Source organism: Dermacentor andersoni, chromosome 11, assembly GCF_023375885.2.
Source record: "Dermacentor andersoni chromosome 11, qqDerAnde1_hic_scaffold, whole genome shotgun sequence".
Classification (NCBI taxonomy): Eukaryota; Metazoa; Arthropoda; class Arachnida; order Ixodida; family Ixodidae; genus Dermacentor; species Dermacentor andersoni.
Window position 1 is genome coordinate 121,727,797 of NC_092824.1, and position 23,014 is coordinate 121,750,810.

The window sequence follows — 23,014 nt, forward strand, 5'->3', positions numbered from 1 at the left end:
GATTTTTGTGCTCTGAAACAGCTCTCTTGGCAACCTGAGCTGTCCCCCCCTTCTCAGCACCTGTTGCATTGGAGCAGCTGACGGACGCAACACCGGCTTTGAAAATGGTAATTTCGTTAATGCCAGGTTTCCTGCTACTTATACGAGGTAGTAGTTTTCGGAGTCTAGGAACAGTCTTTGATTATGGACATTCTTCGTTGGTGATGGAGCTTGGCACAGTCGACGCGGGGTTCCTTCCGAATGTGGCGAGTTCGCCGAGCGGCGGCGGCATGGCCCTGGAACCGCCGCGACTTGTCGAGAGCGCTCTGCTCTATTGTGTGGACGCCGAACGTCGCGGCATGTCTTACGCCGTTAAATGTCCCCGCTAGAGCTGTCCCGTGCAGCTAATGTCATATGAGGACGTTGTTCATCCTATCCGCGGAAACGGCACTGTGTTGCTATGAGGTTTCACGCTCGAAATTCCGGGCGAGCGCACTTTCCAAGTGGGAATGCCGGCTGCGATACTTGTTTCGGTTGAAAGAAACAGGTCCGCACTTCGTCGGAGAACACGCTGGCCCGTTCGAAATCTTCGACTGCGAAATAGGTCATTTTCACGTGGCCCGGCCGGTTGCCGACTAGTCCTAAACGGCCCCTCTTTATTATTTTTCGCCTTGCCGCAAGCATGAATCTTGACAGTTAAGTTTCAGTGTGCCTTGACGTGTTCGGGTTTCCGAACTGCGTAGAACGCCTGTTTGTGTCTTCAGCCAGAAACGTCATTGATTAAACGTTCTCATCTGAAACTCGACTGCACCATCATATTCCACGAAGCGCGGCGAAATCGATTGGGGTTACACAACTAGTGTTGCAAGCAAAAAATGCGTACGTTGATCTGCAAATTCTCAACGGCGCAGTGCGCAGCAATACTTCCCACGTGTCGCCGCTTTGGCAAAATGAGTTCTCGTTTTGAAAACAAACGTTTTTGCATTGACATGTTTTCGCGCTCTTCCGCGCGTAAGTTAATTTATCCACTAATGAGGGCCATTAATAAAGGTACGCATATGTTTAGTGAGGAAAGTCAATTTTTGTAATTTGTTTGGGAACTTAAAGGTGTTGAAGATTGCTCTGTGCATTGTGCTTCATGCGCGAACACTGACTGTACCGTAGATTACTTAGGTGGCCGGAATGCGTACCTGCAGATATGCAGTTGTGTTAAACTTAAAAAGTAATCTTGATATATACCTAGCTACCCAAGAATTACTGCAAACGGCCAGTGCTCTCCTTTATTATTTTTTTCCGCTGCTTCTGCTGTGCCTCATGCGATCTGCCAAGCTGCTGTCACTTGTTTAAGGCTTCATCTACGCAAAAAATCGTGTGCCTCGTTTCCTCTGAAATTAGTACACAACTTGCCGATGTAAAAAGGTTTCGCTGAAGTTGGTCTTCGTAGATATTTGTGCTTGCATTGTGCTTTTTTCAGGTCGACAGCAGCAGCAGCGATGACGTCTTCACTTTGCTGAAGAAAATTTGCAGCCTGCAGGAGGAGCGGGCATACACGTACAGACTTTTTGAAGAGTGAGTTCTCGCAGTTATCAGTGTAGCTGCTGGGGCTAGCTGGTTGTGCTCCATAAATATTTAATTTCGCTGCTGAAAGCTGCCAACGAAGAGGTGTGCTAGCAGCACATCCTTTTCTATCAGGCATGGCATATTATTGATATTGCATGAGTCATTTTCTTGTATTGCAGAACTTGTGCACCTTTTTGTGACATTTCATTCTCGCAGTTGCTGAGCAGTCTTGCCTATACATTCTTGTGCATTGATGATCTTGTGAAGGTGGGTTTGAGGAAGCACACTAGCTTTTATACTTATGTGAAGGCCAGCCCAAAACTTTGCTATCACCTTTTAAAGGTGCCATCTTCTTTTATGCTGCTTCAGGGGAGTATTTGACATGTGTTTTGTACCACGTGTTTAGCATATGTTTAGTACCATAACGTCAAAGGTTAGTTAATTATTGCCATTTTGCCAAGCATGTGAAAAAAATTTGTATTGCGTGTAATTTGTAATATCAGTGATACGGTGGCAAGTCCCCGGGCATGGTTATGAAGGTTGGTTGCTTGATTTGTGGTGAGGGTCCTTCTGCACCAATTTGTAACATTCTGTGCAGAGGAGTGTTGTCCACTTAATATAAATCGTACACAATGTGAAATTTTAGTGGTCCGCTGAACTACGTTTATGCAGATGTTAACCTCTGTCTATTACTTTTGATTCTACCACATATATGTCTATTACCATGTATGTCTATTATGTTTTTTATACGTTCTATATACTCTGTTAATATTATTGTAACGCCCCCCTTACCCAATGCCTCATACGAGGCCTGTAAGGACATTGTTAAATAAATAAATAAATATGCTAGACCTTTTTTGCAATGAGTGCTCAAAAATCTGGAATTAGTGTGCAAAACACTTGTTACAAAGGAGCAGCCACCACAGTCCCTGTTGCTGATGCTTGGTTCTCTCAGCCTATATGTTCATCATCATCATCATCAGCCTGGTTACGCCCACAGCAGGGCAAAGGCCTCTCCCACACTTCTCCAACTACCCCGGTCATGTACTAATTGTGGCCATGTTGTCCCTGCAAACTTCTTAATCTCATCCGCCCACCTAACTTTCTGCCGCCCTCTGCTACGCTTCCCTTCCCTTGGAATCCATTCCCTAACTCTTAATGACCATCGGTTATCTTCCCTCCTCATTACGTGTCCTGCCCATGCCCATTTCATTTTCTTGATTTCAACTAAGATATCATTAACTCGCGTTTGTTCCCTCACCCAATCTGCTCTTTTCTTATCCCTTAACGTTACACCTATCATTTTTCTTTCCATAGCTTGTTGCGTCGTCCTCAATTAAAGTAGAACCCTTTTCGTAAGCCTCCAGGTTTCTGCCCCGTACGTGAGTACTGGTAAGACACAGCTGTTATTCTCTTGAGGGATAATGGCAACCTGCTGTTCATGATCTGAGAATGCCTACCAAACGCACCCCAGCCAATTCTTATTCTTCTGATTATTTCAGTCTCATGATCCGGATCCATGGTCATTACCTGTCCTAAGTAGATGTATTCCCTTACCACTTCCAGTGCCTCACTACCTATTGTAAACTGCTGTTCCCTTCCGAGACTGTTAAACATTACTTTAGTTCTCTGCAGATTAATTTTTAGACCCACCCTTCGGCTTTGCCTCTCCAGGTCAGTGAGCATGCATTGCAGTTGGTCCCCTGAGTTACTAAGCAAGGCAATATCAGCGAATCGCAAGTTACTAAGGTATTCTCCATTAACTCTTATCCCCAATTCTTCCCAATCTAGGTCTCTGAATACCTCCTGTAAACACGCTGTGAATAGCATCGGAGAGATCGTATCTCCCTGCCTGACGCCTTTCTTTATGGAGGACTACGGTGGCTGTAGAGCCGCTATAGATATCTTTCAGTATTTTTAAATACGGCTCGTCTACACCCTGATTCCGCAATGCCTCCATGACTGCTGAGGTTTCGACTGAATCAAACGCTTTCTCGTAATCAATGAAAGCTATATATAAAGTTGGTTATATTCCGCACATTTTTCTATCACCTGATTGATAGTGTGAATATTGTCTATTGTTGAGTAGCCTTTACGGAATCCTGCCTGGTCCTTTGGTTGACGGAAGTCTAAGGTGTTCCTGATTCTATTTGCGATGACCTTAGTAAATACTTTGTAGGCAACGGACAGTAAACTGATCGGTCTATAATTTTTCAAGTCTTTGGCGTCCCCTTTCTTATGGATTAGGATTATGTTAGCGTTTTTCCAAGATTCCGGTACGCTCCAAGTCATGATGCATTGCGTATACAGGGTGGCCAGTTTCTCTAGAACAATCTGCCCACCATCCTTCAACAAATCTGCTGTTACCTGATCCTCTCCAGCTGCCTTCCCCCTTTGCATAGCTCCCAAGGCTTTCTTTACTTCTTCCGGTGTTACCTGTGGGATTTCGAATTCCTCTAGACTATTCTCTCTTCCATTATCGTCGTGGGTGCCACTGGTACTGTCTAAATCTCTATAGAACTCCCCAGCCACTTGAACTATCTCATCCATATTAGTAATGATATTGCCGGCTTTGTCTCTTAACGCATACATCTGATTCTTGCCAATTCCTAGTTTCTTCTTCACTGCTTTTAGGCTTCCTCCATTTCTGAGAGCATGTTCAATTCTATCCATATTATACTTCCTTATGTCAGCTGTCTTACGCTTGTTGATTAAATTAGAAAATTCTGACTGTTCTAGCTGTAGGGTTAGAGGCTTTCATACATTGGCGTTTCTTGATCAGATCTTTCGTCTCCTGCGATTGCTTACTGGTATCCTGTCTAACGGAGTTACCACCGACTTCTATTGCACACTCCTTAATGATGCCCACAAGATTGTCGTTCATTGCTTCAACACTAAGGTCCTCTTCCTGAGTTAAAGCCCAATACCTGTTCTGTAGCTTGATCTGGAATTCCTCTATTTTCCCTCTTACCGCTAACTCATTGATGGACTTCTTATGTACCAGTTGCTTCCGTTCCCTCCTCAGGTCTAGGCTAATTCGAGTTCTTACCATCCTATGGTCACTGCAGCACACCTTGCCAAGCACGTCCACATCTTGTATGATGCCAGGGTTAGCGCAGAGTATAAAGTTTATTTCATTTCTAGTCTCGCCGTTCGGGCTCCTCCACGTCCACTTTCGTCTATCTCGCTTGCGGAAGAAGGTATTCATTATCCGCATATTATTCTGTCCCGCAACCTCTACTAATAAGTCTCCCCTGCTATTCCTAGTGCCTATGCCATATTCCCCCACTGCCTTGTCTCCAGCCTGCTTCTTGCCTACCTTGGCATTGAAATCGCCCATCAGTATAGTGTATTTTGTTTTCACTCTATCGCCGATTCCACGTCTTCATAGAAGCTTTCGACTTCCTGGTCATCATGACTGAATGTAGGGGCGTAGACCTGTACAACCTTCATTCTGTACCTCTTATTAAGTTCCACAACAAGACCTGCCACCCTCTCGTTAATGCCATAGAATTCCTGTGTGTTACCAGCTACGTTCTTATTAATCAGGAATCTGACTCCTAGTTCTCGTCTCTCTGCTAAGCCCCGGTAGCGCAGTACGTGCCCACTTTTTAGCACTGTATATGCTTCTCTTGGCCTCCTAACTTCACTGAGCCCTATTATATACCATTTGCTGCCCTCTAATTCCTCCAATAGCACTGCTAGACTCTCCTCACTAGATAACGTTCTAGCGTTAAACGTTGCCAGGTTCATATTCCAATGGCGGCCTGTCCGGAGCCAGGGATTCTTAGCACCCTCTGCAGCGTCGCAGGTCTGACCGCCGCCGTGGTCAGTTGCTTCGCAGCTGCTGGGGACTGAGGGCCGGGGTTTGATTGTTGTGTTCATAAAGGAGGTTGTGGCCAAGTACTGCACCAGGGTGGCCAATCCTGCTCTGGTGAGGGAGTGCGTTACTGGTTCTGGTCACCGGGATCAGGCCACACTCCAGGCCTGTCTATGCAATTTTATCAACACGCGGATTTATTCTTTTAGTCCGGTGGAAAATTGCGCGGCACCGGGATTCGAACCACAGACCTCTTGCACGCGAGGCGGGTGTTCTACCTCTACGCCACCGCTGCACTCAAGATATGTTCAGACATAGTTAACCCTTCAAGGGTCTATTTTTTTTCGACATATGCGACTGCCCAGGGTCGATTTTTTTTATTGCATATTCCGATTCTTCGTAGGGACTTACTTCGAAAAAAATTTACTGTAATTTTTCTAGGGCGACCGTAAAGTGAGAAAAGGATATTTTGCGTTCGTATATACGCAATCTTCATTCATGAATAACAATAAAAAAGGAAATAAACTTACCAGAATTAAATATTTGGTGCATTTTTATGCACATAGTTCAAGGCTTTGAAAATCCGCACACGAGAATATTTCGCAAGCCTCAAATGTACACTAATACGTACGTCCATAGCGTAATCGAACTGTGTAGGTGGCGCACTCAAGAAAACTGTTTGGTTGTGTGCCCATCAAAAAAGCAACACGTGTGACAAACTTCCGCTAGTCTTCATCGTATCACCAACCAGCTAGGACAATTAGTTTTCGCGAGTCTCAAAAAAAAAAGAAAAAAAAGAAACGGAGACACATGCACGGTGGCATCCTTCCTATGTGCACCGCTGTGAGCACTAAACGAGCGAGAAACAAGTGGGCGCCCTTTGTGCGATTAGAAACGAGCTAGCCATCAGTTTCGCAAGCGCAAAAAGCTGAAACCACCCACGAAACAATCCAAACGTCTGCCCGCCCGCCCGCACGCCAAAGCGCAAGCGGTGCTATATAGACGCACAGGAGCAAACTGGCGCTAAAACAAACCATGCAACGAAAACCGAAAGAGGGAGGCGCGCGAAGAAAATTTCCTGTATCCCCACATAGCGGCAGCACATGACAGAAAAGAAAAAGTTGGGAAATTGGCGCTCTTTTTAAACGTACAGACGGCGCCGTAAATATACGGCATCGACCATTTTCGGACTTGTTCGCGGCGCCGTATATTTATGTAATTGACCGTCAGAGTTAAGCATGTGCAGCATTTACGGTATGTTGTAATTTGTGCCACATTCTGCTGCTCAAGAGAACATGTCTGAAACGCAGTTCATTAGTGAAGCAGGCACATAAGATGATTTCCCGTTCAATTGCCATTTGCATCGCTGTTTGCTTCAAGAGTGCCTCTTGCTGCTTCAAGGCTGCTGACGTGCCATGCAGTCGAAGTCGACACGTGCAGCGATATTTCAGAATTCCAGTGGTGTATATAATCAGCTTGGTTTTCGTAAGGACAGACCGGTGGGCTAGTTGGTATGACATTATTTATGCAGTAGTGCAGAAGCACACGGATGGAAAAAAAGAAAAACGAGAGACAGCGTTAACTACTGAGTGTTTATTGCACGAGAGCAGATATGTACCGTATTTATTCGCGTATAACCCGCACCAAAATGTGAAAAAACGCGTTTAAAAAGTGGGGGTGCGGGTTATCTGCGAATTTTTTCCTTGGGAGGGGGGGGGGGGGGTCGGCTTCACCGCAATGTGCGGCGGCCTCCCCGTGTAGTCCGCCATCCCCATCGTCATCGACGCTTGTCAAGCCGATGAAGGGCCAACGAAAGGCCAGCATTGTTGAGCCTCGCGTTAGGCGCTGTTTAGTGTACTTACCCCAGTTTGCACTGTTTGCCTGCTTTGTTTTGGCATCATGAGTGCGACTCGACGGCAGTGTTTCACAGCGAAAGAGAAGCTAAAGATTATAGCCGCTGCCGAAGAAATCGGCAACAGAGCTGCTGCAAGACAGCATGACGTCGACGAGTCGTGCATTCGCGACTGGAGGAAGAAAAAAGAGAGTCTCGAAGCAACGAACCGGGACAGGCGAGCGTTTCGGGGTCCGAAGACTGGCGCGTACCCCCACCTCGAGACGCAGCTTGCGAAGTTCATTGAGGAGCAGAGAAGTCGTGGCCACGCTGTTTCGACTGAGATGGCGCAAATGGAAGCCCTGAAGTTGGCCCGGGAATTGAACATTCCACGTGAGTTTCGTGCAAGCCGTGGATGGCTTCAGCGCTTCATGCGAAGACATGGATTTTCTATGCGGCGGCGAACAACCATGTGCCAGCGGCTTCCTGAAGCCTACGAGGAAAAGTTGTTGAACTTTCAACGATATGTGATCGCACTTCGGAAGGAGCACAGCTATTTGCTGTCTCAGGTGGGAAATGCTGATCAAACACCTGTGTACTTTGAGATGCCGATGGACACGACCATGGAAAAAAAGGGCTCCAAATCAGTCAGCGTGCTGACCGGCGGAAATGCCAAGCTGCGCTGCACAGTCATGCTATGCGCTTTGGCTGACGGCACGAAACTGCGCCCGTATGTCATTTTCAAACGCAAGACGCTACCTAGCATTCCACTGCCCCCAGGAATCGTTGTGCGTGCGGAAGAAAATTCGTGGATGAACAGTGGCCTAGTCGGTGACTGGCTTCGAGTAATCTGGGAGCGAAGACCAGGTGCCTTGCTGGCACGCCGGTCGATGCTCGTACTAGATTCCTTCAGAGGCCACTGCACTGATGCGGTGAAGGCTCGCCTTGCCGAGACCAGCACCGACCTCGTCATAATACCTGGCGGCATGACGTCCATGCTACAGCCACTCGACGTGTGCCTGAACAAGCCGTTCAAGGCACACGTGAAGCGGCTGTATGCCCAGTGGATGGCCGACGGCATTTACGCCCTCACACCGACGGGACGCGTGCGAAGGCCTGATATTCCATTGCTGTGCCAGTGGATCGTGGATGCGTGGAAAGCGATACCGGCCGATTTGGTGCGGAAAAGCTTTAAAAAATGTGCGATCAGTAATAGTTTGGATGGTTCCGAGGACGACTACGTCTTTGAGAGTGGCGATGAAGCCTCGGATGGCAGTAGTGAGAGCGGCGACGATTAAGAATCGGATAACCAGTGACGTGGTGGCGGTCGTTTGAATAAATGTTCTGAAAACGAAATGATCACTGAGTGTGAGTTGCATCTTTCTAGCGCTCATTTTTTTTTTTTTCAGGTAAACGTGCGGGTTATACGCGAGTTTTTTTTTTTTTTTTTCCGCCGAGTTCAAAGTTAGGGGTGCGGGTTATACGCAGGGGCGGGTTATACGCGGGTAAATACGGTATATCACCACAAAAGAAGGGAAAAGGAAGACAAACAAATCAAACCAGCAAGTTCAAGTGACATTAGTGGCTAACAGGACAAAAACATTTTTCTCTGATAAGGAGACCGGCGGGCAACTAACACAATTTCTGTTCCTAATCTCTGCAGCTTCTATTTCTCTGGCGAGCTGGTCAGGGTTTCTGGCCGACGAACGAGTGCGATTAAACAGAGGCTTGCATTAGCATGCGCAATGTGTGGCAAGCTGGAGGCTAGTTTATCAACGTCATACCTGTGCTCACGTAATCGCTTGTTGATGCACCTGCCCGTCTGGCTCACAGACGCTGCCAACAGTCCAACGGGGGGCAGTAAACCACCCCTTCAACACAAAAAAACAAACGGTTTGCGATGCATCTTGTCGCACCCATGAGGCTTGTGCGTATCCGCATTTACCCTCGTGCACAAGCTAGACAACTTCAAAAGGACCGAGAATGTGATATCTACACCAACACGTTTCTAGATCTTTTTCAGATTGTGACTAAGCTTGTGTAGGTAGGGCAAGACAATTACTTTTTTTTCTTGCATCACCTGGTTAGTGGCATTGTGAATTTCATTCTTGCTTTTCTTTAGAATGCTGCCTGCCACATCGGAAAATACATGCAATGTGTAACCGGTGTCTAACAGACGCGTGACTTGGTACTCAAAACTTCTGTGAGCCAAGTGCTGGCAGGATTTCAGAAGGGAGTTTTTGAAGTACAATTTGATGATACCACACTTGACCAGCTTTGAATAAGCTGATGAGTATGCAAGGATGGGTTTGTTGCCTCACGGCTTGTAATACCAACACACTTGTTTACTGGTAAATATGAGGGTGAAATCCAAGAACCTGATAGTCCTGTTGACGGGTGCTTCAGTTGTTAAAAGAAGTGGCCTGAGGCATTTATTAAAATCTGAGCAAACAGCTGACATCTTGGCGGCAGGCAAACATTTGTCAGTCTAATAAAACCAAGTAGTCGTCAACAAAACAGAATATTCTTGCTACTCCTAGTCCTTCCAATCAAGAGCACACTTTCCTGTCTTGATGGGCCAGAAACAAGCCACTCAAACAAGGTGCGATGCAGGAACCTATGGAAAGACCTGTCATTTGTGTGAAGTTTGAATTGCAAAAAGAGGCGAATTTAGAGGGAAGATAAAAGTTTAGGAGTTGTAAATTTCCCGGAGGCAAGATCTGTTTCAATCTGGAACATCACTACACCATGAGTGTCAATAGCATTTTGCACACACACAAGATCAGTTCGTGGTATGGAACAGAATAAATCCTTTATGTCCAGAGAAATAGTGAAGCTGCCCTTGACATTGTCATTTAAAAATTCTGACTTGATTAGAACTGGTTATCAGAAACAGATCATCAATTGTTAGGACTAAGTTTTGCCTCTAGAAAACATGCTAATGATTTTTGCCAACAACCTCTTTTGGAAACGATAATCCGGAATAGGTAGTCACCCAAAGCAGTTCTCCCTTCCTTTTGTGCCATGACATATCTGCTCTCGTGCAATAAACACTCAATTGTTAGTTTGCACTGTGTCCCGTCTGTTTCTTTCGCCATCTGCATGCTTCTGCGCTACTGTGTAAATAATTGGTTTTCATGTGTACAAGGGGATTGCTTTTTCTTTGAAAATAAAATTTTTGTTTAGAGAGCATTCCACAATCTATAATAGCATGACTTTATCTGGTGGCTCTAAATTTAGTATTAAATCTGTTGGCTTATGAACTGATATGGTGATAGCTTATGGTGCCTCATACCTTGACTGGAGATAGTATAGCAATGACTCATTTGAACTTCAAGCCTTATTTTGACTCCTCCTTGCTCAAGTGCCAGTCACACTGGTGTCACAGCAATGGGAGTTTGTTTCATGATTTTGCCACTACTGTTGCCTACACCCTTTCAAAAGCTGTTGATGCTGGCTGTGGCTTAGTGTGCTGTTTTTCTTTCTCTTGAGCTCTTCAGTCAAGTTTTCCATGTGCTACAGAATTAAGGCTTGCACAGAGGCTAGTTGGAATATCATATTTGTACCTGTAAAGCAGCACTGCAAAGTTGAGAAATACACAGCATCTATCAGCTGTTTATTAAAACAAATGAGGGGTGAACATTGTGCGCAACAACGCCATACACAGAGATGTGCAAACTGAGCTTGACATGTGCAGCTTATCTATTGGAAACTTCCTCTCCAACTGCTTAAGCCAAACTCTAAGATGTGCACATGCTCCTGATTTCTTCTGTGGTTGCCCAGGAAAGACAATTGTCTTTCCTGAGCAACTGGAGAAGCAATTCCGAGCAGTTGTATAGGAAGGTTCTATTAGATAGGCCACACATGTCAAGCTCAGTTTGCACATGGTGTTGTTGCCCACAATGTTCACCCCCTGTTTAATTAAACAGCCGATAGATGCACGATAGACGATAGACGCACTGGCAGCGGTGGTGTAGAGGTAGAACATCCGCCTCGCGTGCAAGAGGACTGTGGTTCGAATCCCGGTGCCGCGCAATTTTCCACCGGATTAAAAAAAAAAAAAAAAAAACTCCGTGTGTTGATAAAATTGCATAAACAGGCCTGGAGTGCGTCCTGATCCCAGTGACCAGAACCGGTAACGCACTCTCTCACCAGAGCAGGATTGGCCACCCTGGTGCAGTACTTGGCCACAACCTCCCATATAGTGCATGACCGGAGTAGTTGGAGAAGTATGGGAGAGGCCTTTGCCCTGCAGTGGGCGTAACCAGGCTGATGATGATGAGACTCACTTTGTTTGTGCTGTTTTCATTCCTGTGTGTGTCTTCTTTGCAGCGCTGCTTTACGAGTATGATTGCCACAGAACATCGGTCCAGGGCTGTCATCAAGCAGCAAGTGTGCTGTGTATTCACATTTCTGGTCAAGGAAAGCAATGTTCCAAATCCTTCAACACTGCAGGAACTGACGAATATTAAGCAACTTTTCAAAAAATGCAGCGCACAGATAGCCATGTTTCTAATGTGAGAACTTTCAAAACTTTCGTATAGCTGTTTGAATATTATATTCAAGTCTGTCCTCAAACTGAGTAGTGACTATTTCGAAATACGAATACTTTTTGAATACTTCTTTAATACTTTACGTTGTCGTCTCTACAAGATCAAACATACAGTTCAAGCAAAAAATCTATTTTTCATCCCAACCACAGGAGACATAACATACTACAGCTCATTCAGCCAGACTTTTCCACCTAAACAAGCTCACTCACAATAAATGTTTAGACATTGCATTTAGCAGTGGTAATTATTTTTAATACGTACATATGCAGTAGCTATATTTTGGGATCAGATTAAATTGGAACAATTCATTGCAATATACTCTTTACAATAATGGTACCACAATCTGCCAAGACAGTTTGAACTAGAGAAAATGTACTAAAGGGAAGGCTGCACTTGATCATAGATACACCTGATTGAGTGGTTATCATTTTTAGTGTCTGTAATTCAGAGGGACAAAAGATTATGACAAGAAAAAGATGGTGCACTATGCTGCAGGTAATCACTTCTGATTTTTCCAGTTTATTTCCAGTTTCATTTGAGGGCCTCTCGTCATCGGTCTGGTTGTATTACTCATTTTCTGGTTTTGGAGTCGACAACACATTATCGTCCACTGTGCCTATCTGTTCTGTGTTCTCATTCTGTACAGTCAATCAAATGTGATATCAACACAACCGCTTGTTGCTGTACCTCAGTTTCTGTGGCATTCTGCTGCTGACCAAGAAGCCAAGGCTCAATTCCTGGCTGCAGTGACCACAATTTAATAGGAATGTAATGCAAAAAACACTTATATACTTATGGCATCCTCAATAAATTGTACCGGTGCATGTTGAGAAACCGTGGTGGTCCTGAGGCCCTTCACTATGGCATCCCTCATAACCCACTGTGCAGTTTTGGGACATCAAACCCCACAATTTAGTGTCAATACAACCAAGTATTGGCCCTCGTCAGTTTTCTGGCTTTGTCAGAGTTGCTGGCAAACTGTGCTGTATGATTGCTATTGGCGACAGTGTGTGCCAGTAAGCACTGTGTGTGTATTAGGTTGTGAGCTTTCTGGCTTTGTCAGAGTTGCTGACAAACTGTGCTGTGTGATTGCTATTGGCGACAGCGTGTGCCAGTAAGCACTGTGTGGATTAGGTTGTGAGCTTTCTGGCTTTGTCAGAGTTGCTGACAAACTGTGCTGTGTGATTGCTATTGGCGACAGCGTGTGCCAGTAAGCACTGTGTGTGGATTAGGTTGTGAGCTTTCTGGCTTTGTCAGAGTTGCTGACAAAATGTGCTGTGTGATTGCTATTGGCGACAGCGTGTGCCAGTAAGCACTGTGTGTGGATTAGGTTGTGAGCTTTCTGGCTTTGTCAGAGTTGTTGACAAACTGTGATGTGTGATTGCTATTGGTGACAGCATGTGCCAGTAAGCACTGTGTGTGGATTAGGTTATTCAATGACTGTAAAACGGTGGGCAAACATGGGCTGGAAGTGTTGTCAAGCCCAGTGGTTCTGTCTCCGTGCAGGGGCCACAAGATATACCTGTCAACTGCACCAAACTACGACTTTCCTACTTTCCGAGAGCTTGTGCGTGAGGTGACTCAAGAGTTCAAACGCATCTCGGAGGGCATGATGGATATTGAGCGGCGTCTGCGGCTCAACGACAATTCGGGGCACCTAGCAGAATATGTACGTGCCTTACAAGAGGAAGAGAAAGTCAAGCTTGAGCTGGTATGAGCAGCTATACTTTTCTTTCTAAATAGCACACTACTGTTGCCACATGCTATGTTTTGTGTTAAAGAGGTTAGCTGCAACAAAATTTTTGACCACCTAAAGAGCCTAGATTTAGTTATTGTGTATATAGAGCATATGGAGCAGCCTCCGTGCAATGGAGATTGCATTGCACACCACTCAAAAGGCTTGTGCCCGGATAAAGGCACCCGTGGTCACTCTAAGGTGAGAGCCAGCCGATCTTGGCTTGGCAGCTGCTGGATGGAGTGCATTTACAGCATATGTGGAGATGGACTATTTCACTTGCATGCTACAATGATGTGACAGTCCTATCTATGCTTTGACACAAAGCACACCCCCACCTTCCCTTTCACTTAGCTCTCGGCTGGGCTTGTGCATCTGCCATTGAGCTTGTTGCCACTGATTTCAGCGTGCTTCATTATCTGTTTTAGCACTTCCCTAAAAGACATGATTTAATTGCAAGGAACCTTAAAGAAAAGCAATGTGCATTTGAATATTGATTTATAGAAGGCATTTCCTCAAATATCCCACACACCCTACCTTTTTCATTGCTCTGTCCTCAGCTGTGCTCAAGTGGCTGCTTTGGAACTTCTTGCTGCTGGTTTCAGTATATACCTGCTTCATTATATTTACCACTTCACAAAAGGATGTTACACATAATCATTACAAGAAACCTTAGAACCAAGGTGCCTGCGTCTAAATACCAATTTATGCCAAGCCCAGTTTTCGAATGTAGAACGACACTTTCATTACAGTGAACTGTACTTTTACACATGGTGAACAGTTTAGTGTGTTGCCATTCCAAAGCACGTCGTCTATTGAAAAACCTGAGTGAGCTGGAACCAAGAATTTTAGCTCAAAAGCGTCATAACTTGCATCTATACAGACTAGTGTGCGACACAGTGTAATGTTCATCCTGCAACGAGGGACACCACAATACTGCCATTCCACTCTTTGCCACGCAGACAGTGCCACGTGTAAGTGTGAAGTATCCTTGTATCAAAACATGCATAGAATAAAGCACACTCCTATAAAATGTAAAGAATAGTTTTAAACAACACATATGGTGCACCTAATAAGAGCTGACTTAAATAAATTTTTCTTTAAAAGTGTTAAATTTTGATTGAAAAGTTATGCTTCAATGTTCTGGGGTCCTTGGGCCCCGCAGGAGTACCAATCACTGCGGGTTCGAGCTTAGTGATTCACAGGACCGTGTCACCCGTTGCCTCTAGCATGTCGCTGCGTGCACGCTCAGGCTGCAAGGGGCTACCAAACACAATGCATGCAAGAGAACACAGTATTGCCCCAAGTTAGCGGAAACTGTTTGTCTCTGGCGGCACCCAACACTGCACAAATGCCCGGTGCCGAGGCGGCGCGGGAACTAAAGGGGTCTTGCACCAAGGCAAAAATATAGACCGGGGCGCCTATAGCACATCACTCTTGAGAGCACAGGCTCAAGCTGGGACACTCCACTAGGACAACTCCAGGCAGCTATGCTACTTTTCATGATAACCAATGGGCCAACTCGCGAGAGCTCGTGCAGTCTCCTTTAGCTTGGGCCTGCGATAAATCCTGCTCGGCGTGCTATGACCTCGTGCGAGCACTGGGCACCTGTTCTTTGGCTTAGCATCCAAAAAGGATCAACACAGAGTACATTATACCCACACGGGCAAAGGCACCGTGCTCGAGCTCAAGTCCTAGTCACAAAGATGTTGGCGTATGACATGAAAGCATGTACGTACCCGGTGCTGTCTTGGAGGTAAGAGAGTGAAGCTTCCACCGCGAGGAGCCGAAGCGACTATCCCCATGACGTGAGTGCCCTCACCACTAACCATTGTGAGGGGAGCACCATCGCCGACAGCTGTCGCGAGTGGAAAGGGGGAGAGGCATAGGGACAGCAGAACGGGTGAGTGTCCGTGCAATGGTGCTGGCGCATTCCTCAGTCCCCACAATGTTCTATTTTTAGTGTAAAACAATCAAGATGGTTCTTCGACCAAATCGAGACAGGGTAGCTATAGGGACTTCATTTTTCTATTCATGCTCTAGTGTTGAGGCTAGCAAGTTTTGCCCAGATGGTGAGCTTTCCTGGTGTGACAAGTGAACAGTAACCCTGGCTGAGTTGGCATCAGCTCATTCTCTATTTTTCACCAATTCTCAGGCAAAGCCTGTAGTTCCGTAAATGAAAGGCTAACAAGCAAAAAACTTTTCACTCAAGAAAAATCCTAAAATGTGGCTGAGTTTCTCAACAGCAAGATTTAGTTGCAGTGTCAAAACAAACTACTCGAACTTCGTTACAACGAAATGGGATATAATGAAATAATGGATATAGCAAAGTAAATTAAATACCCCTTGAAATCCTCATAGATTCATGTATTTAAAACCTCGTTTTAACGCAGTGAAATTGTTCAGCCAATGGATATAACGAACTAGATTCGTCTCTGAAACAAAAAAAATTACCCGACTGTTGCGCACCAAGTACATCGTATTCCGCACGATTCGGCACTTGCTCGCCGTGGCAATTCATAACTCCCACTTCCTCCCCGCATTGAATACATTGTTGAGCAACACTGGTCTTTCTGACCACCGCGCGTAGCCGCACACAAGCAGCAGCTCACTATCTTACTTCTTCACTGAACTCTTTTTTTCTTGCTTATCGTTTTTTCAGGCTGCACGGCGTGTGGCACAGGCAGGAGCAGCTGGGGGTAGTTTAACTTCTTGATGGGCAAGTTGGTGCATGGCTGTATTAGGAAGAGCTGCGCGTATAGAAGGACAAACACAGGAAAAAAAGAGGTAGACAGAAAGAGCGGAAACTATCAACTAGTTGTTTTGAAGCTGCATATATAGGTAGTGTTCACACTGGACAAATAAAGGAATGGGAGGGGGGATCACCCTGGCACAATTTCGAGAGCCGCGCGCAAGTCACGCCATGCTGCGTGGTTACACGCGGTGGTGCGAAACATTAGTGAATTCACTTCTTTCTCTGTGGAGCGCCACGCAGGCAGCCGCAGTTGGGCTGGCTTCAGAGATCTCCCCTTCGCAATCTCGGGGTCACGCCCAGGCCGTGCACTCACGTCTCCCCCCTTTCCCTGCGACACACCGCGCTGGCTGGACGTGGCCTCCAAGATTGCATTAGCATCGGTGCAACCTTGGAGGCCACAAGCCGGCTGAGCCAAGCTGGTGCAGTGAAATTCGCTAACCTCTGAGATCACGTAGAGGAGCACTGTGTTATGACATGCTCCTCGACAACGATGAGCCAAGTGGAAAACAGATGATAGAACAGAAGGCTATCTAAAGGTTGTCGTGTCAGGTGCTATGAAGTTGCATGACACGCCAAATATTCATGTTTTGTTCAAATTTCATTGAGTGTGGCCATGTAGCAGCTCCACGGGCTGCAAGGCCATTTTATTTCCATGTTTACCGAAAGTTTGGGTGCAGCGCACATTAGTCTGCATTATGAAATGTGAAAAAGAAAGTCACTTTAGCCGGTTATGTGCTATTATACCTTGCAGTTGCATAGCCAGGAAATTATTTCGTGGGGAGGGGGAAGGGAGCACACATTTGACTGAGGAGGAGGTTGGCAGTGAGTGTTGACACACACTTCTTTATGACACATGTCCTGATAGTATAAATTAGGGGGAAGGCAGCGGGGCATGGGGGGGCATGTGCTCTGTTTACCCTCCTCCCCCCCGACTATGCCTTGATATGTTGAATCCCGTGCAATCATTTCACTTCGTGCTTGCAAACGTGGCATTTTTACACACTTCTAGTGTACAATATTTCTGACAGGAAAAATGACTGACGTTCTCATACTGCACATTGGCCACAACTGAACTTGCACTGACAAATGTCCGTCATTTTGCTTCAGCAGGAGTTGCTGGCAACTCATTCAATTGTTTCTTCCGATTGCTCGTTTGAATAATGAATAAAATGGTATTACATGGCAATATGATGCAACTATAAAAAAACAATGCAGCTGAAAGTGGGAGTGAGGGCTATGCTGTGCAGAAAATGCTCCCATGCATGGTGTGCACTGTTGTGGATATTTTAGAAAATGTTTCAAAGAAAGAATGTGGCTTCACTCAGCCACAATATTTACAGCTCTTGCCTCGGAAGGTATCTTCTATCCCATGTAGACCATTGTGTGTACTGAACTTCCGTGTATTACGTGTATTTCCTTCCGTGTATTTACGCCACTGTGTTTGCACGTTTCAGATATGTTGAGAGCTGGCATAGACACAGGAGAGGCGCACTACACCCTCTCCCAATTCTCCCTCGATTCTTGCAACTAGTTTGCCTCCGCCCCTCAGACTCGCGGTAGAGGGAAAGGTATTTGATGCACGAGGAGGTTATTCCTCCCATGAAGAGAAAAAGGTATAAAAGAGTGTCACTGGGGGAGACTCTCTCCTCTATGGCACCCAGACCTCAAACCTGACCGATGACCAAACAGATACCTGCTGCAACCCATAAGTGACCTTGTTGCCTCACTATCAGGCACAATGAGGCAAGCCTATTTGTTACCTATTACGAGAGGACTTTCCTTCTGCAAGTGTTGCTTGTTGCTTGCAGCAGTAAACATTGTTAGAGTTGACGCCTATGGTTACCTTATTTGCTGGAACCGAGCCTAGCTGTGATTGCACACATTACGGGTTGTGGAGTTCTACGGAAAGACAGTGTAGCTAGATTGGCAGCTTGCCTTCAGCCGTAGCCTCATGCAGAGCGTACCCTCACAACACAATCGAATCTTTCCGAAAGAGTCCTGCCTTGTCTTTATGGTTTTTCTAGACGTATCGCAGGTCACCCCCACAGGGGCGTCTGCGTCAGCAGGCATTTGGTGTTTTGCGACACCACGTATCCAAGCACATGAGGGTACGACCACCTCGCGTGTAGCCGTGCGCGGCTTAGCCGTATCTGGGAAAAGGGGGATCCTAGGGGCTGAGCGGATGCCAGGCGTTCAGACTTTAAGGACCCCTGGTGGAGGCAACACACATCTTTAGCCTCTACTTCGTAGACTGCACCCCCAGACTGACCCGCCAAGGGGGAAATCGGTTGTTGCCTTTTCCTGTCCTCCTCTCCAATCGTGTTTACCTATTTTTAATCCTTCCTGTCCTCTCTTCATTTTTTTTACCTCTGATCTTCCCGGCAGCAAGGGTTAACCTCATGTGGAACAACCAACCTCGGTTGTATATGTTTGGTTAAGCGGAAACATACAGTTGGCATCAGCAGAACTTGTGTATATGTATGTGTGTGTGTGTATATATATATATATATATATATATATATATATATATATATATATATATGTATATACACTGTAACGAAGAAGCGCCGGTTAGCCCGGCACATCTCCAGTGTATGAAATATAACGAAGTGCCAGTCAGTCGGGCACATCACCAGCGCTTTACGCACGGGGCCGGTTCGGACTGCTCGCAGGGTTTTGACTACCGCACCGAGTTCAATCTCTCTCCTTGCGTACAGTCTCTTACCTGTCGCGCACAGTCTTTGCCCACTCAAATTTGTCCTGTCAGCACTTGTCATCGATGACATGCGCTCTGAGCAGAGCAAGGACCCGTGGATTTCTTCGCTTTTGGGCTTTCTCGCTGATCCTGCCACAGTTACAGCATCTAGGACGCTACGGCGGCAAGCGCATCACTTTGTTGTTCGCGACCAACTCCTCTACCGTCGCAACTATCTCCCTGAGGGTCGGCAATGGCTCCTCGTAATACCGTGTCATCTTCGAGCTGATTTATGCGCATCGTCGCACACAGATCCCCAATGTGCACACGGTGGCGTGTTAGACCTACACCCGCCTTAGGCTCCGGTATTACTGGCCTGGGATGTACAAGTTTGTTCGCAAGTCCATCCGTTGCTGCCTCAACTGCCAGCGCCGAAAGTCGGTCCCTACTTCCACTGCCGCACCTTTGCAGCTGCTTCCTTGTTCGTCCTGTCCTTTTGATAGCGTCGGAATCGACCTTTATTGTCCACTTCCTTGTACCGGGGCTGGCAACCGCTGGATTATCGTTGCAGTGGATATCTCGCACACTATGCAGAAACCGCTGCACTTCCATCTGCCACTGCCCAAGACGTTGGATCATTCATACTGCGGCATTTTGTTCTTTGTCACGGAGCTCCTCGGGAACTTCTTAGTGATCAAGGCCGCGCTTTTCTATCTGAAGTCATGACGTTGCTTCTGAAGGAGGGTATCATCATCCACAGGACCACTAGTGCATACCATCCACAAACGAACGGGTTGACAGAGCATTTCAACCGTACTCTTGGTGACATGCTCGCCATGTACGCCGCGTCCGACCATTCCAACTGGGACGCTGTGCTTCCGTTCGTCACATTCGCCTATAATACTGCTACTCAAGCCACCACTGGCTTTTCTCCGTTTTTCTTACTGTACGGCCGTGAACCTTCCTGCACCATCGATAGCATTCTACCCTACCAGCCTGATTCATCAGAATGTGTTCCTGTCTCTCAAGCTGCGCAGCATGCTGAAGAATGCAGACAACTTGCCCGCTGTCTTACCACCGCAGATCAGACACATCAGAAGCTTCGTCGTGGTGGTTCTGACCCCACAAGATTCCCTTCAGATTCATTGGTTTGGCTGTGGGTTCCACCTTAGCTCCCAGCCTTTCTTCTAAGCTGCTCCCACGATATGGACCTCACCGTATTATTGCACAAACTTCCCTTATGAACTATGTCGTCGAGTCTGTGTCGCTGTCTTCTGATCAGTGCTGTCGCGGTCGCGAAACTGTTCACGTAGATCGGCTCAAGCCCTTCTACGATCTCTCTATGCTACCTTATGCTTAGATCACCAGGATGGTGCCTATTCCACTTCCGCAGGGGACAAATGTAACGAAGAAGTGCTGGTTAGTCAGGCACATCACCAGAGCTTTACGCACGGGGCCGGTTCGAACTGCTCGCCGGGCTTGGCTATCGCACAGAGTTCGATCTCTCTCTCCTTGCTTACCCTGTCAATAAACACCTTGACAATATATATATATATATATACAGTGAACTCTCACTTGAGTGAACTTCAAAGGACCGAAGGAAATAGTTCACTTAACTGAAAGTTCACTAAACTGAATATTCACTAGACCAGCATAAGACATGGCATACAGAGTCAAAAGTTTGACAGTGCCATTCATGGAGCAAAAGACATGAGATCCATAGTGTTAGAAATGTGTGAAATGGAATTTGCACATATCAACAAGCACAAGGTTCATAACAGTTATAATGCTGCCTTTCTCACTTAGAAAAAGAATCTGAAATCTTCTTCTGCACTTGTACTTTTAAAGCACAGGAAGTAACAAAACTGCCCAAAGAGTCAATGTTTTTAGTGGTGGTGGTGGTGATGTTGAAGCAGGCGGGGTTAGCCTGGCATACATAGCCGGCAATTGTTCCGCCTGATCCTCCTTCGAGTTGAGATCAGGGGTGTGTCACCAGGTGTCGATGAGCCCCATGTCTCGCAGGAAGGCTATCAGCAGTCATTGCGCTCTCTTCCTGAATGCTGTGGGCCCTCCGGGGAAAACGTCTTCAAAGGTCCTGTGCGTGAGACCGCTTTTTTGTAGGTTGTCGACCATCGCTTTTCTTTCTGTGTCAAACTGCGGGCATAGCCAAATGAAATGTTCGATGTCGCCAATGTCACCACAGAAAACAGAGTGGGGAAGCGCGAAGCCCATTCTTGAATAACCAAGCTGGGGTGTACGCGGAGTCGGTCCTGATGCGGTATAAAAGCATCGCTTGTTCGCGTGTAAATCCATGAGTCACACAGGATTCGTGTGGATTCTTGTGCATCTCTCTAAGTGAAGCCGGATTGCACCCTTAGAGTTTTGAAAAGCTTTTGTAGCTTTCACTTTTGGGACACATGTCAGCGCTAGGCGTGCAAGGGCGTCAGCTTTCTCGTTTCCATCAATTCCTACGTGTGATGGAATCCATTGAAACCTTATGTTAAATCCTTTGCTCGTTAGGTCGGTAATCAGTGCCAGAGACTGCCTTGTAAATTTCTCTAGAGGTAGGCCCCGATGTAATCTCTGTAATGCTGACTTGGAATCCGTCAGCACCACGACATCTCGTGCAGAAAAGGCCCGTAGTTTCCGCAAAGCCGCGGTGATTGCGGCGCTTTCTACTGTTGTAGAGGAAACTACGTGATCCAGTCGGCCAGACCATGACACATCAAGGGATGGTATGCAGAATGCCGCTGCACAGCTGTCTGTTTGTGCGCACACCGAACCGTCTGTGTACACTTGTAGATGGCTTTGAAACACAGTGCTTAAGTGTTCCAGCACAATAAACTTTGCTTCGGCAGTTGAAATGGTGCGTTTCGTCGGTAGGTGGGGTACATTGAGGTTGCAGGTAACGTCCAATGAAGACCATGGCGGGTCAATCCGACTTCGTTTAGGCCATTCCAGTCCTAAAAATTGGAAGGTGTTCAGCGCCGCATGGAAATGAGCGAGTTCTTGCTCTTAGCTCTTAGTTTTTGTACACTTCTTCTGGCACAGCTTGCTATTGAGACACACTCTCAACTTTCTAATGTACCCTACAAACTCAGCTAGAGTTATAGGCATTGAAACTGGCTTGGCACTTGCCTCTTCTTCGTCTTTACTTCGTCTTGTTCGAAAGAAAGAGACGACGGCCATGCCATGACTAGCCGGTCGGAAAAAAACACACCACGTAGTTTTTATGGCGTGACAGATCGCCGCTTTGCTCTGGCGGCGTTGTAAGCGCCAGCAATGTTACTTTGCTCATGGCCTCCGAGATTACATGCTTGTTCGTTTTGTGCAGGCGATCTCGGAGGCCATGCCTCGTTGCCGTTCATTTTCCGCGCCGCCGCTTTGCCCCAGGGGCGCTGTAGCGCCAGCGACGTTACATTGCCGCTGGAGCGGCGGCTTGATGAGGGCGGGCATCTGTTCTTATCGTAAAAATAAGCCTTGGTCCTCTGAGCGAGTTCGTTAAACTGAAATATTGATTGTTCCGAAATTCGTTTAAGTGAAACATTTTTGCATAGAATCTATAAGAAAACTGCCGGGGATTTTTAAAAAGTTCGTTATTCTGAAATATTCGATAAACCGACGTTCGTACAACTGAGAGTTTACTGTGTGTATATATATATATGTGTATATATATATATATATATATATATATATATATATATATATATATTTTATTGTCACGGGTATAAAACTATCTACAAGATGTATTTACAAGGCATATATAAAGAGCAGCTGAGAATCCCGAGAGGCTGGTGCCACTTTGTCTTCACCATTGACAACCTTGTCCTATTTTCCCACCGTAACACGACTCCCGGCAGAAAAAGCATTGTCCCGGTGCTTCAGACGGGGCCGTCGGTAAAGGCATAGTAAGGCTTAAGCCGACAGACGTGTACGACGTCGGGTGATGTGGAACTGGGTGGCATGACGGAGGTCTCGGCAATTATCTCGTAAGTCACATTGGTCACTTGACATAAAACGCGGTAAGGGCCTTTGTAGCACGGAAGGAGTTTCTTGGAGAGGCCCACCTGGGCAAGGGGACCAAAG

General features: G+C 46.3%; 1 protein-coding gene across 3 annotated transcripts in view; it reads left to right on the plus strand.

Annotated features, from left to right (window-relative positions):
* The first annotated feature begins 21 nt into the window (after window positions 1–21).
* LOC126539368 (required for excision 1-B domain-containing protein-like) overlaps window positions 22–23,014 on the plus strand; it is a 53,734-nt gene continuing 30,741 nt past the window's right edge. For 2 of the 3 annotated variants that reach the window (XR_008614306.1, XM_055075527.1), the window contains exons 1-3: window positions 1,458–1,548; window positions 11,523–11,707; window positions 13,250–13,454. Coding sequence is in view for 2 of the 3 variants with exons in the window: in XM_055075527.1 (XP_054931502.1) it covers window positions 11,538–11,707; window positions 13,250–13,454 (375 nt within the window). In the remaining variant the exon portion in view is untranslated. Of the gene's footprint in view, window positions 108–1,453; window positions 1,549–11,522; window positions 11,708–13,249; window positions 13,455–23,014 lie in introns of those variants that run through there. The other variant, XM_055075528.1, reaches the window with a different exon arrangement.